Raw genomic sequence first — 14,320 nt, forward strand, 5'->3', positions numbered from 1 at the left:
GCCTCACCTTGTATCTTGGTGCCCAAACCCCAAGGTAAGGTGCGGTTATGCACTGACTATCGTAAACTGAACAATGTCACTGTCAAGGATGCTTACCCCTTGCCAAGGATAGATGACATCATTGATGCCATTGGTAGTGCCCAGTACTTGTCCCAAGTGGACTTGCTTAAGGGGTACTATCAAGTGTGTCTAACGGAGCGCGCTAAAGAGATATCTGCCTTCATCACTCCTTTTGGACTTTTCAGATATGAACGCCTTCCTTTCGGACTATGTAATGCCCCGGCCACCTTTCAAAGAGCTGTCAACCGTGTCATCCAGGGCTTGGATAACACATACGCCTACCTGGACGATATCATCGTAGCCTCCAACACCTGGAGTGAACATCTGCTCCAGCTGCGACGTCTGTTCTCCAAGCTCCTGACAGCCGGCCTCACCATCAACCTGGGCAAGTCCACTTTCGCGAAAGGTAAAGTGCGTTATCTGGGTCATGTTATTGGGAGTGGCAGCATAGCTCCGTTAGACTCACACACTCAAGCCATCCAACAGTATCCACAGCCTACCACCAGGAAGCAGCTCCTGCGCTTCCTTGGTCTTGCCTCATACTACCGTAGGTTTGTGAGGAATTTCAGTAGTCGCCACACCTCTAATTCTATTAACCAGTCCCAAGCAACGGTATAATTGGACCATACAGCAAACCGTTGCTTTCGAACAACTCAAATTCCTCCTCTGTTCTAACCCCATTCTCGCCTCTCCAGATATCACCAAGCCTTTCGTCCTTCATGTCGACGCCAGTGGTACCGGCGTTGGTGGTGTCCTGATGCAACAACGAGGCGAGGAGGTTCTACCTGTCAGCTACTACAGCTACAAACTGAAACCACACCAGAGGAACTACAGCACTATTGAAAAGGAGCTACTATCCATCGTCCTGAACCTCCAACACTTCGCTCCGTACCTACAAGGCGCCAGGTCTACCACCATCTTCTCAGACCACAACCCTCTCCGCTTCCTACATCAAGCCCAATTCTCCAACCAGCGTCTTCTACGATGGGCTCTGTATTTACAAGACTTCAACCTGGAGATCCGCTATATCAAGGGTTCTGACAACACCATAGCCGATGCCCTCTCCAGAGTTTATGAAGTAGAAGCGACTCCATCCATTACTCCACCACATAGCGACGTACTTCTTCCAGAACCGCAGGCTTCGGGGGAGAGTTGTGACAATAATCTCCTTCAAGAGATTGAGCCTGCTCTTCTCTCTACAAATACGTCGCAACAAACTATATAAAACTACTAGGGAAGAAATGTCCAACAACGACAACAACATCTCCCAGGTTTGCCAGAGCGCAAAACGTATGCAGCCAGGGACACCTGTTCAGACTCAAACCGCCAAACTACCTGTCTTACTACCGGCTCCGCTGATTGGTCGCCGGTCTGGCTGCAACTGCACTCGCCCCCCCCATACTACTTGATGTCTGGGGTCGCCACGACCTCAGACCTCAGAATATTCAGTGCTTCCACGGTTACCACTCCTCCCGGCTAGACGTTAGCGTGTACTGAGAGAGGTGGTAGCTTAAAGCCAATATTCCAGCACCTTACCTTTATTTTTGTATTGCACTTCTTGTTATTTTGTCTTAACGTAACTTTTCATTGTGTCATTTAATTATTCTTATTCTTTTGATTGATTGATTTTATTATAAGAATTTGTTTGTGCATTTTTTCATGTTTTGATTTATTTAACGTAATTAAAATTTCATTGTTAAAGTTTACTTGTGTTTTGTGTGTCTTCTCCTTACCTTACCACAGACGAAGTTCCAGTTTTTTCTATTTTTTTTTATAACTATGTGACGAGGCCATACCCCTAGCCTTAAACAGCCGAACACCAACGCGTTACCGTCACAGTATGTAGATAGGATCTGCCTCGTATGGGCCAATAGGCCTTCCGCAGTTACCTCTATTCTTATGTTCTTATGTTTCACCTCCCATTTATCCCTTATGTATCCCCCCATGTTTTCACCTTTATTGTCTTATCACCTGACCCAGTGCAGGTATAAAATCAACCAGTTCTGAAAATTCTTTTCATTTGCAAATGAACCATGGAGGTTCGAAACGTTGTGCAAATTGTATAAATAAGTGTAATACATTCTATATTAATTCACTTCTTTTCTTCACCTTGAAATTACGAAAATGAGTTTTGGAGAACTCCTATTTCAGCTAAGCCCTGATGCTAAGAAAATAGTTAGAGGGATAAAAGCCCTAAATCAGAAGATAGTAAATACAGAATATGCGGTCATATTCAATGAGATATATATATATAGTGACGATAATCTCTTTCAAGAGAGATTGAGCCTGCTCTTCCCTACCTAAAGTTACGTTTCTTCTACAAGTATAAGATGCTACATTCAAAATACGTCCACCAGTAGTACGAAACGTTTTGACCAGGAGGCAAAACGTATCCAAGAATAACCCCCCAACTCCACACTCCCTCCACACCGGCTCGTCATCTACCAGCCAACTACCCATCCCAGCCTGCCTGCTCCTGATTGGTGACTCGCCGACTGCACACCTGCACACTGCACCTCAGCGCCATCTACTTGAGTCGATGTCTGAGCTTGAACCAGCCATCAACTTCAGAATATTCTTTGTGCTCTAAGAGTTGACATCTCTCTCTGGCATACTAAGCTCTCTGGCTCTGTATACTAAGGGAGGTCTCAGCCATAGCCAATATTCTCAGCACCATTTACTATTTTGTCTTACATTATTACTATTTTATGTTACATTGTGTTCTTGCATTTATCGTTGTTCTTTAATTGCACTGTTCATTGCCACGGGACTTGTCTTTATTTTTATTTGTTTAAAGTATATTAAATTTTCATTGTTCATACTTTGTGCTTTACGTGTTCCTCCCTCTCACTTACCACAGACAACAGGCAAGCAGTCTGTCTTTTTTTTTGTAAATGCGACAGGCATTGACACCAGCCATTGGAGGACTGCCGAACATCTACACTCCAACACTTTTCCGTCACATTTAATGGGGGCCTGTCCACGGAGCTTCACTCAGGTACTAGTACCAGAACATCAATTTGTGGTAAGCGTACTTGGCTTTGCTACAGTTGCTTTTCAATATTATCATTACTTTTCATATTTATATGGTGCTGTGTGTATTGTGCATTCTGAGAGTAGCATATGGTGAGTGGTGGATAACTTTGGATTACGTGGTGACTGGAGGCCTCAGTCATTCTCTTAATTGGTCATCCCTCCCTCAGTGTTATTACTCGTGTTTACCACCTTGTGTCCCTAGGATATTTCTCACATTATCGGCAGATCATCATTGTGGTACCCTGGTACTTTGGTTTGTCTTCGGGTCAAAGCACCCTATCTTCTGCAATCCGACCGAAGGAGGATAAAGAGGGCCATAGTTCCTCTAGCACGGACTACGTTGCTGAGTTGGGAACTCAGCAGCAGTTCTCGTCACCAGTTGACACTCGCACCCCTACACGTCGGTCAGAGATGATGATATTTACTTAGGTAGGGAATTAGCTTTATTTTTTCAGAGCACAAAGTTCGCTAATTCTGTAAGTATCATATTTCATTTAGTGGGAAACCCTTGCTTATGTCTTATTGAGACTCGGCAAGGTATGCCTACATTCTTGGACTACCTTATTCACTTTTGGAGCAATTAAATGTTTCATTTGTTTTAGAAACTCGGTTTCATTTATTTAGTAGGATTTTCTTGTCCTTATTCTCTTACATTGAGTACCGGGTACAAGATTTCCTGCGATTTTGATTGACTAATCATTTACCATCCTAAAATTAACGTTAATTGTTAAAGATTAAATTAAAATTCCACAGGATAGTTACACTCACGAAACTTATCCTATTGCAGATAAACATGATTTGGCAACTATAAAACTCAAGCTCGAACTTGCAAAACTTGAGTGGGAGCAACAGCAAGAAGCTCTACAAATGAGGAAAGAAGAAGCTGCAATCAGGAAAGAAGAACAAGAACGTGAAGCTGCCCTGGCGAAAGAAGCTCTCCAGATAAGGGAAAGAGAGGCTGCAATCAGGAAAGAAGAACAAGAACGAGAGGCGGCCCTAAAAGAACGAGAGGCAGCCCTAAAAGAACGAGAGGCGGCCTTAAAGGAACGTGAGATGGCCCTATTCAGAGAGCGTGAGCGAGTACAGCTTGAAGCAAAACAACGTCACCTGGAGATACAACGCGAGCAAGACAAACAGCAAGCGGAGACGGCTATAGCATGTCGTCAACAAGAACTCACGTTGGAAACTACACACCTCACTCAGCGCCAACAAGCTACCGCTAGTCTTCCAGTAAGTTTCAATGTCTCCCATGCAATTAAGTTATTCGTTGAGATAGAGATTGATGTCTTTTTTACCACCTTTGAGACCCTAGCTAATAAACTTAGCTGGCCTGCAGATCAATGGTCTACCCTTCTCAGAGTGCATCTTACAGGGAGAGCTGCAGTTACTCTCAGTAACTTAGCGTCTGAGAATGACTACCAGACCCTGAAGCAAGCAGTTTTGGACGCCTACTTTCTCTCAACCGAAAGCTACAGACGAAAATTCCGTCATCATCTAAAGGCAAGTACCACCACCTTTCTAGAATTTGCCAATACAAAGAAAAGATATTTCATGAAATGGCTGGAAGCAGCACATGTCTCTACATTTGCAGAACTCATCAACCTCATGCTAGTTGAGGAATTCTTGAGACGTGTTCCCCTTCCGTCCGTTTATATCTAGCAGATAAAGAAGAAACCGACTACATCAAATGTGCGAAGTCGGCTGACACCTACAGCCTCATCCACCGGCTTACACCAGAACCACCTTCCAGTAAGAAGTCTTGGTACAGTTACGATAAAGTGAGTACAGATCAAGCGAGCTCACAATAGTATTGTAAGTATTGCAAACTCTATGGACATACCATAGATAGATGTGGGAAGGCTCAATACAAACGCAATGAATCTACTAAACCCAAACAGACTCCTCCTAAGTCCGGTAAGCCTGTGATGAATGTTGGTGTTCCTGTTAATGATCTTTCTCTCTTCAGTAAACACCTGTATCCTGAAACTGTCTCTACAAACGGTACAGATTCGGAGGGACGTTTCAAATTGAAGATCTTGAGGGACACAACAGCTCTTCAGTCCATAATATTGAAATCAGCTGTGCCTAACATCACCTACACCGGGGAAACCGTCCTTATCACTGACCTCACTGCTACCACTCCGTATCCACTCGCCAGAGTCCACCTGGATTGTCCCTTCGTGACCGGTGAAGTCCAAGTCGCCATCAGGGAAAAGCCTTTTCCCATGTCTGGAGTGCAACTTCTCCTGGGCAACGACTTGACAGAAGATCTGCAACCGTCCAACCTGATCATCACGGACAAACCCCAGGTGTGCACCTCTGTAATGGATAATCCGATCTTTGAATATGTTCCAGCAGAGGTCCAAGAAAGTGATGAAGTTTCTCCTCCAGTTTTGGTGACCACCCGTGCACAAACTGCACGACCGCAACCGGCTGACTCTACTGCTACCGCTGTCCTTCAAGACCCTCAGAATCTACCACCAGATCTTACTAGTTTGGAGTTCTGTAAGTTACAGAGGGAGGATCCATCATTAACACCATTATTCTTCCAGGCTGAAACTCAACCTGACAGTATCCCTGGGTTCTTCCTAGAGAATCAGTTGCTCTACCGCAGATACAGACCCAGTAAGCTGAAGGAGGATGACGATTGGGCCAATGTCGAACAACTAGTGATTCCCACCAGCCTACGGCCCGATATTCTACACCTGGCCCACGGAGCTCTTTCTCCTTATGGTTTTAACAAAACCTACCACGGAATCAGACAAGACTACTACTGGCCAGGTATGGTAAAAACGTCAAAAAGTATGTGCAACAGTGTCATACATGTCAGATAGCAGGTAAACCTAACATCTCTATTCCCCAGGCCACATTAAATCCCATGCAGGTGCCTGCGGAACCTTTCCACAGACTCATCATAGACTGTGTTGGTCCTTTACCTCGGACCAGTTCTGGCAACGCCTACATACTAACTATCCTGTATCCTACCACCAGATTTCCCATAGCAGTTCCAGTACAGAACATTACGGCTGCTACTGTGGGGAAACAACTATTGAAGATCTTCACCCAGTATGGATTTCCAAGGGAGGTTCAAAGTGACTGTGGCACCAACTTCACCAGTGATCTCTTCAAGAAGACACTGGAAGAGTTCAACATCACACAGGTATTGTCCAGCCCCTATCATCCTGCTTCACAGGGTTCTCTTGAACGTAGTCATCAGACTATTAAAGCACGTTTAAAGAAATTTTGCAATGAAACCTTGAAGGACTGGGACAAACAACTTGACCTCATTACGTGCATTTTCAGAAGTCTCCCCAGTGAGTCTCTAGGAGTATCTCATTATGAGATGCTCTACGGACGTAAGTGCCGTACACCTCTTAAAGCTTTTAAAGACTCTCTACGTAATGCCACCTTCAGTGACCCTCAGAATGTGCCCCAGTTTCTTCAAAACTTGAAACACATTCTAGAGAGAGTACGTAAATTTGCTAATGACAATCTATTGAAAGCTCAGGAGAGGATGAAGACTCATTTTGACCAACGCAGCAAAATACGGAAATTTAAACTAGGAGACTTCGTGTTGGCATATTTTCCTATCCCAGGTTCTCCATTGCAAAACAAGTTTTCAAGACCCTACCCCATCAAGGAGTGCAGAAACAACCACAACTACGTTCTTGAGACTCCAGATAGGCGGCGGAAGACCCAGTTGTGCCACGTCAACCTCCTGAAGCAGTATCAAGGTACTCCCCCCCCCCTGTGTTATCATTACCCACATTTAAAGGTCCATACGTCCACAGTGAGACCTTCCCTGCTTCTCCTCCCGAAAGCACTAACACTGAGTCAGTGCCTTCCAACTCGGAAATCCTAACTGGTCTTCATACCTATTTGCAGGACAGTAATAGTGCTCCTCTAATCAGAATCTTCAAGGAACATCAGAAGTTGTTCAGCGATGATCCACAGGAGTGTAATGTGGTTCAGCACGATATCCAACTACTCCCTGAAACCCGGCCGATTCGTCAACCTTTCTACAGAATCAGCCCGAGCAAAAAGGAAGTCATGCGTCTGAAGTACAGTACCTCCTGGATTATGGGCTGGCCACCCCTTGTGAGTCCCCTTGGGCCTCACCCTGCATCTTGGTGCCGAAACCGCACGGTAAGGTGAGGCTGTGTACGGACTACAGGAAATTAAATCTTGTGACTATCAAGGATGCTTACCCATTACCTAGAATAGATGATATCCTTGACGCCATTGGTAATGCTCGGTATTTATCCAAACTAGACACACCCCACACAGAGATCACACTAACGTGATGCATCAAATGAACAAATCCACAAGGGCGGTGACGAGGATTCGAACCTGCGTCCGGGAGCATCCCAGACACTGCCTTAATCGACTGAGCTACGACAGGGAAAAAGGGTTGAAACCGAAGTTCTACTGAACTTACTGGATCCCGTAGCCTCTCCGAGGCACAAACCAGGCTTTTACACAAGCCCAGTAAGTTCAGTAGAACTTAGGTTTCAACCCTTTTACCCTGTCACAGCTCAGTCGATTAAGGCAGTGTCTGGGATGCTCCCGGACGCAGGTTCGAATCCTGGCCACGGCCCTTGTGGATTTGTTCATTTATCCAAACTAGACTTACTCAAGGGATACTACCAAGTATGTTTGACAGAGCGAGCTAAGGAAATATCTGCCTTGACCACTCCTTTTGGCCTTTACAGATATGAACGCCTTCCATTTTGACTATGTAATGCCCCGGCCACCTTCCAGCGAGCTGTCAACCGCGTCATCCAGGGCTTAGATAACACCTACGCCTACTTGGATGATATCGTTGTGGCAACTAACACCTGGAACGAACATCTGCTCCAGCTGCAATGATTGTTCGCCAAGCTCCTGACAGCCGGCCTCACCATCGACTTGGGCAAGTCCACCTTTGCTAAAGGTAAAGTGCGTTATCTTGGTCATGTGATAGGGAGTGGCAGCCTAGCTCCGTTAAACACACACACTCAAGCCATCCAGCATTACCCACAGCCTACCACCAGGAAGCAGCTCCTGCGCTTCCTTGGTCTTGTCTCCTACTACCGTAGGTTTGTGAAGAATTTTAGTACGGTAGCGACACCATTGATCACTTTAACCAGCCCCAAGCAACGGTATCATTGGACCATTCAGCAAACCATTGCTTTTGAACAACTTAAATCTCTGCTCTGTTCTAATCCCATTCTCGCCTCGCCAGATATCACGAAGCCTTTCATCCTCCATGTCGACGCCAGTGGTACCGGCATCGGGGGCGTCCTGATGCAACAAACAGGCGAGGAGGTTCTATCTGTTAGCTACTACAGCTACAAGTTAAAAACACACCAGAAGAACTACAGCACTATCAAAAAGGAACTCCTCTCCATCGTCCTGAACTTACAGCACTTTGCATCTTACCTACAAGGTGCTCGGTCTACCACCATCTACTCAAACCACAATCCCCTACGCTTCTTGCAGTAAGCCCAATTCAACAATCAACGACGTCTACGATGGGCTTTGTATCTGAAGAATTTCAACCTGGAGATCTTCTACATTAAGGGTTCTGACAACATCATAGCAGACGCCCTATCCAGAGTCTATGAGGTAGAGGCCGCTACACCTACCACTCTACAATCTGAAGACGTAACTTCACCCATTAGAGCAGGCTTTGGGGGAGAGTTGTGACGATAATCTCTTTCAAGAGAGATTGAGCCTGCTCTTCCCTACATCAAGTTACTTTATATATATATATATAAATATATATATAAATATATATAAATATATATATATATATATATATATATATATATATATATATATATATATATATATATATATGTCGTACCTAATAGCCAGAACGCACTTCTCAGCCTACTATTCAACGCCCGATTTGCCTAATAAGCCAAGTTTTCATGAATTAATGTTTTTTCGTCTACCTAACCTACCTAACCTAACCTAACCTAGCTTTTTTTGGCTACCTAACCTAACCTTACCTATAAATATAGGTTAGGTTAGGTTAGGTAGGGTTGGTTAGGTTCGGTCATATATCTACGTTAATTTTAACTCCAATAAAAAAAAATTGACCTCATACATAGAGAAAAGGGTTGTTTTATCATTTTATAAGAAAAAAATTATAGTAAATATATTAATTCAGGAAAACTTGGCTTATTAGGCAAATCGGGCCTTGAATAGTAGGCTGAGAAGTGAGTTCTGGCTACTAGGTACGACATATATATATATATATATATAATATATATATATATATATATATTTATATATATATATATATATACAACAATAAGATGCTACCTTCAAGATACGTCTACCAGTAGCACAAAACGTTTTGACCAGGAGGCAAGCGTACCCTAAACTCCCCCCTACTCCACACTCCCTCCATGCCGGCTCGCCACCGTCATCCAGCAAACTACCATTCCCAGCCTGCCTGCTTCTGATTGGTGACCCGCCGACTGCACACCTGCACCTCTGCACCTTAACGCCCTCTACTTAGTCGATATCTGGGCTTGAACCAGTCATTGAAGTAAGAATATCTTGTGCTCTCATGCTGTGAACAACTAACTGATATACGCTCTGTCTATCAGGTGGATGTTTCTCAGCTAGCGCTTTATTCTCAGCACCTGCTTATTTCATTTTGTCTTTATATTATAGAGTAACGTCATCCCTGTTCATAATTTTTGTTATATTTTTTGACTTGTTTGTTTGCACTGTACATAGCCAAGGAATTGTCTTTGTTTTTAATTTGCTTTCAATTGAGTTAAAGTTTCATTATTCATACTATGTGTTTTGCGTGTATTCCCTTACTTTACCACAGACAACAGCCATGCAGTCGATCTTTTTTTTCTTTAACGTGATAGGCATTGACACCAGCCATTAGGAGGACTGCCGAACATCTACACTCCTTCATTTTTCCGTCACAATATATATATATATATATATTATATATATATATATGTCGTACCTAGTAGCCAGAACTCACTTTTTGGCCTACTATTCAAGGCCCGATTTGCCTAATAAGCCAAGTTTTCCTGAATTAATATATTTTTTCTAATTTATTTCTTATGAAATGATAAAGCTACCCATTTCATTATGTATGAGGTCAATTTTTTTTTATTGAAGTTAAAATTAACGTAGATATATGACTGAACCTAACCAACCCTACCTAACCTAACCTATCTTTATAGGTTAGGTTTGGTTAGGTAGCCGAAAAAGTTAGGTTAGGTAGGTTAGGTAGTCGAAAAACAATTAATTCATGAAAACTTGGCTTATTAGGCAAATCGGGCCTTGCATAGTAGGCTGAGAAGTGCGTTCTGGCTACTAGGTACGACATATATATATATATATAATATATATATATATATATATATATATATATATATATATATATATATATATATATATATATATATATAATGTCGTACCTAGTAGCCAGAACGCACTTCTCAGCCTACTATTCAAGGCCCGATTTGCCTAATAAGCCAAGTTTTCCTGAATTAATATATTTATTATAATTTTTTTCTTATGAAATGATAAAGCAACCCTTTTCTCTATGTATGAGGTCAATTTTTTTTTATTAGAGTTAAAATTAACGTAGATATATGACCGAACCTAACCAACCCTACCTAACCTAACCTAACCTATATTTATAGGTAAGGTTAGGTAGCCAAAAAAAGCTAGGTTAGGTTAGGTTAGGTAGGTTAGGTAGACGAAAAAACATTAATTCATGAAAACTTGGCTTATTAGGCAAATCGGGCCTTGAATAGTAGGCTGAGAAGTGCGTTCTGGCTATTAGGTACGACATATATATATATATATATATATATATATAATAATATATATATTAGTATATTAGTATATTTTGATAGCAGTCTTTCTTGTAGACATATATTATTATATATGACCGAAAAAGTAAAATTAATAATTTTAACACAATCGGAAACAATAGTTTCAATCGGGATGAAACAATCGGGATGATAGCCGACAGAGTGTATCATGATCCAGCCTGTACTCCCCTTGACATACCAGAAAATATCCTAAAGAAACTACTCCAAGCTTGTACTAAAGAGGCACCCTTCTTGAGCCCGGATGGGCACATGTATAAGCAAGTAGATGGGGTCGCCATGGGTTCTCCCTTAGGTGTCCTGTTTGCAAACTTCTACATGGGTACCATCGAGCAAAAAGTCTTAGTCGACATGAACATGAAACCGGCCATATACTGCAGGTATGTTGACGACATTTTTACACAGGTACCTGATGTCAGACATCTGCAGGAGTTGAAGGAGGCATTTGAGCGGAGTTCCGTGCTGCGTTTCACTTACGAGATGGAAAAGGATGGGAAGCTGCCCTTACTAGATGTAACAGTCATGGAAAAGAGCGGAGGTTTCCACACTGCAGTCTACACTAAGGAAACGAACATAGGAATGTGCCTCAATGCCAAAAGCGACTGCCCAGATAGGTACAAGAGGAGTGTTGTTAACGCATATGTCGACCGTGCTCTCAGCCACAGCTCAGAATGGAAGCAAGTCGACGAAGAACTCTGTAGGGTAAGGCAGGTCCTAGTCAACAACGGCTTCTCCAATGGTTTCGTCGAAGACATCATAAGAAGGAAAGTGAAACGCCATGCAACCTCTGAAGAGACAACCAACACAACACCTATACCCCCTATTAGACTATTTTACAGGAACTTCTTTTCCACAGCTCATAAAACGGAGGAAAGGGTCCTGAAAGATATTGTTAATAGAAACGTTATCCCTACAGACAAAAATCAGAGGATACAACTGACGATTTACTATAAAACCAGAAAAACGGCCAGCCTACTCATGAGAAACTCTCCAGACACAAAACAGAATGCTTTAAAAGAGACTAACGTCGTCTATGCCTTCAAATGCCCTCTTGGGGACTGTAAGCTCCAAAAAACCCAGTATATAGGCAAGACAACAACATCTCTTTCTAGGCGTTTAACGATGCATAAGCAACAGGGCTCCATTAAGGAACATATAATCTCTTCCCACAACCAAACCATCGCCAGAGAAATCCTAGTAAACAACACAGAAATCATCGATAGATACAGTGATACCAGGCGGCTTGACGTTTGCGAGGCATTACACATCAAGAAGTCAACACCAGCAATCAACAGCCAATTAATGCACAACTATATTCTACCCACCTCAAGACTCCACTCCAATATAGAAGCATCAAGAAATATGGACCAATAGGCTTTCAACAATCACTTCTATTCAATACCCATTGTTTCATGTTCCGGCTTGTGTTGATGAAATTTATACCTTATTAAATACCACCTCACCCCATCCACCTCACTCAAATGTAGATATAAACAAAATCGGAGATGTGTAAGTTCTATTCAGTTGTGTATGTGTTAACTAGAGTCTTTGAAAATGTAATAAGTTTTACGAAACGCGCTCAAGTGTCGCGTCAGACTAGAAATAAAAATGAATTTTGGAGAATTGATTTTTGAATTACCTCCAACAGTGAAAAGAAATGTACGAAAGATTGAGAAAATTCGTGTTAGAATTATTAATCTTACTTTTTCGGTCATATTTAATAATATATGTCTACAGGAAAGACTGCTACCAAAATATACTAATATATATATATATGAATGAAAACTCACACCCCAGAAGTGACTCGAACTCGATGGGTTCGAGTCACTTCTGGGGTGTGAGTTTTCATTCGCATATAGTCCTGGGGACCATTCAGGCTTGTTCGCATATATATATATATATATATATATATATATATATATATATATATATATTATATTATATATATGTGTGTGTGTGTGTGTAATAATAATAATTTACAATATATAATAATTACCATTATTTAATATTAATTATTTAATCATTAATCATGCTTTTTAGCATGTTTGACTATGTCATGGAAAATTTTATTTTTGCATCTTTTTAACTTATTTTTGTTTATAACAGACTAAGAATACATTCATATTATCGAACTTCCTAAATTTGACAACGGTTAAGCTTCTTTTGACTACTACTGTTGAAATATACAGCAGGGAGCATCACTGACCATTTCAAGGGACTGGCTGTTGTCTGAAGGCAGGAGGGTTGTGGGCAGTCGACCTGTGGAATCAGCGACATACAGACAGCCTCTCATGGTCTTCACCATCTGTCCAGCCAACTTCCAGTGCTTAGTCTCCAGTGCAGCGTGAAGAGGACTCACACTGGTCTTGGAACACAAAGAAGCCTGAGCACCAGCCAGGTAGAGGAAGCTGCATGTCAATGTACAATTGGCACGAGCAGCTTGGACCATGAGCTTTGTCAGACTCATCACTGACTCGTTTCTAGGCCAGCGTGCTAGCCAAGGCTTCTCACCTTTTATGGTGGATATGAGGTGGTGAACACCTCTGTTAAGGTCTGGCAGATCTTTGATTGTTTCATGTTCATGTTGTAATACATTCAGGAACACCTGTGAATAAATTTATATTTATGAAAGAGAACAATAGAGGAACTAGCTGTAATTATACTTCACACTTATGCTGTATTGATTACATTAGCTGTGCATTTAGAAACCATATATTATGTGAATGCACCGCGAATTACATTATTTTTTAATCTAACTAAAATACAAAAAATAGCGTGACTTTTACATATATGTGTATTTTAGTAATGTTAAAAATAATTTCCAACTCGTCATAAATCGTAGATAACATAGGTAAAAACACATGAAGTTTGACTTTTTTTAGATACAGATTTTCATCTGTTTGCAGAACTCTTTAGGAAATTTTCAATTGTACAGATATTACTGTAAAGTAAAAATTAGCCATGAGTGCTAAATGCTCTTGAGTGCTCAGTGAGTGAGTGTTGTTGTTGTTTCACAACAAACCTGGATGGAATGACTAAAACCAAATTACTGTTTTATAGAACATTATTCCAAGAAATATTCTATACAAAGAAATTTGCTATTCCAAGAAAAAGTATGTTATGCCCATTCTCAAATGTCCATGTCATGCCAAATAAGAATATGCATAACACTATTTATATCCTATAGAGTAATGACACTCATGAGTTGTAATGTGAATATATGATCATTAACAGCTTGGGGATCATTCAAACTTTTTTTTTCATAATTGTAAATTAGGCATAATTGAAGTATGTGGCAGGATTTAATGAAAATCCATGTCCAAAATGCAGCATGAGTGCTGCTGCCAGTCGGTTGGTCATGGTGC

General features: G+C 41.6%; 1 protein-coding gene across 1 annotated transcript in view; it reads right to left on the reverse strand.

The window, feature by feature from the left end:
- The window catches only part of LOC123752215 (uncharacterized), a 535,987-nt gene that overhangs the window by 11,196 nt on the left and 510,471 nt on the right, over window positions 1-14,320 (reverse strand). The window contains exon 9 of the mRNA XM_069327530.1: window positions 13,162-13,560. Coding sequence (XP_069183631.1) covers window positions 13,162-13,560 — 399 coding nt within the window. The remainder of the gene's footprint in view (window positions 1-13,161; window positions 13,561-14,320) is intronic.

This window comes from Procambarus clarkii, chromosome 19 (genome assembly GCF_040958095.1).
Source record: "Procambarus clarkii isolate CNS0578487 chromosome 19, FALCON_Pclarkii_2.0, whole genome shotgun sequence".
Lineage (NCBI taxonomy): Eukaryota > Metazoa > Arthropoda > Malacostraca > Decapoda > Cambaridae > Procambarus > Procambarus clarkii.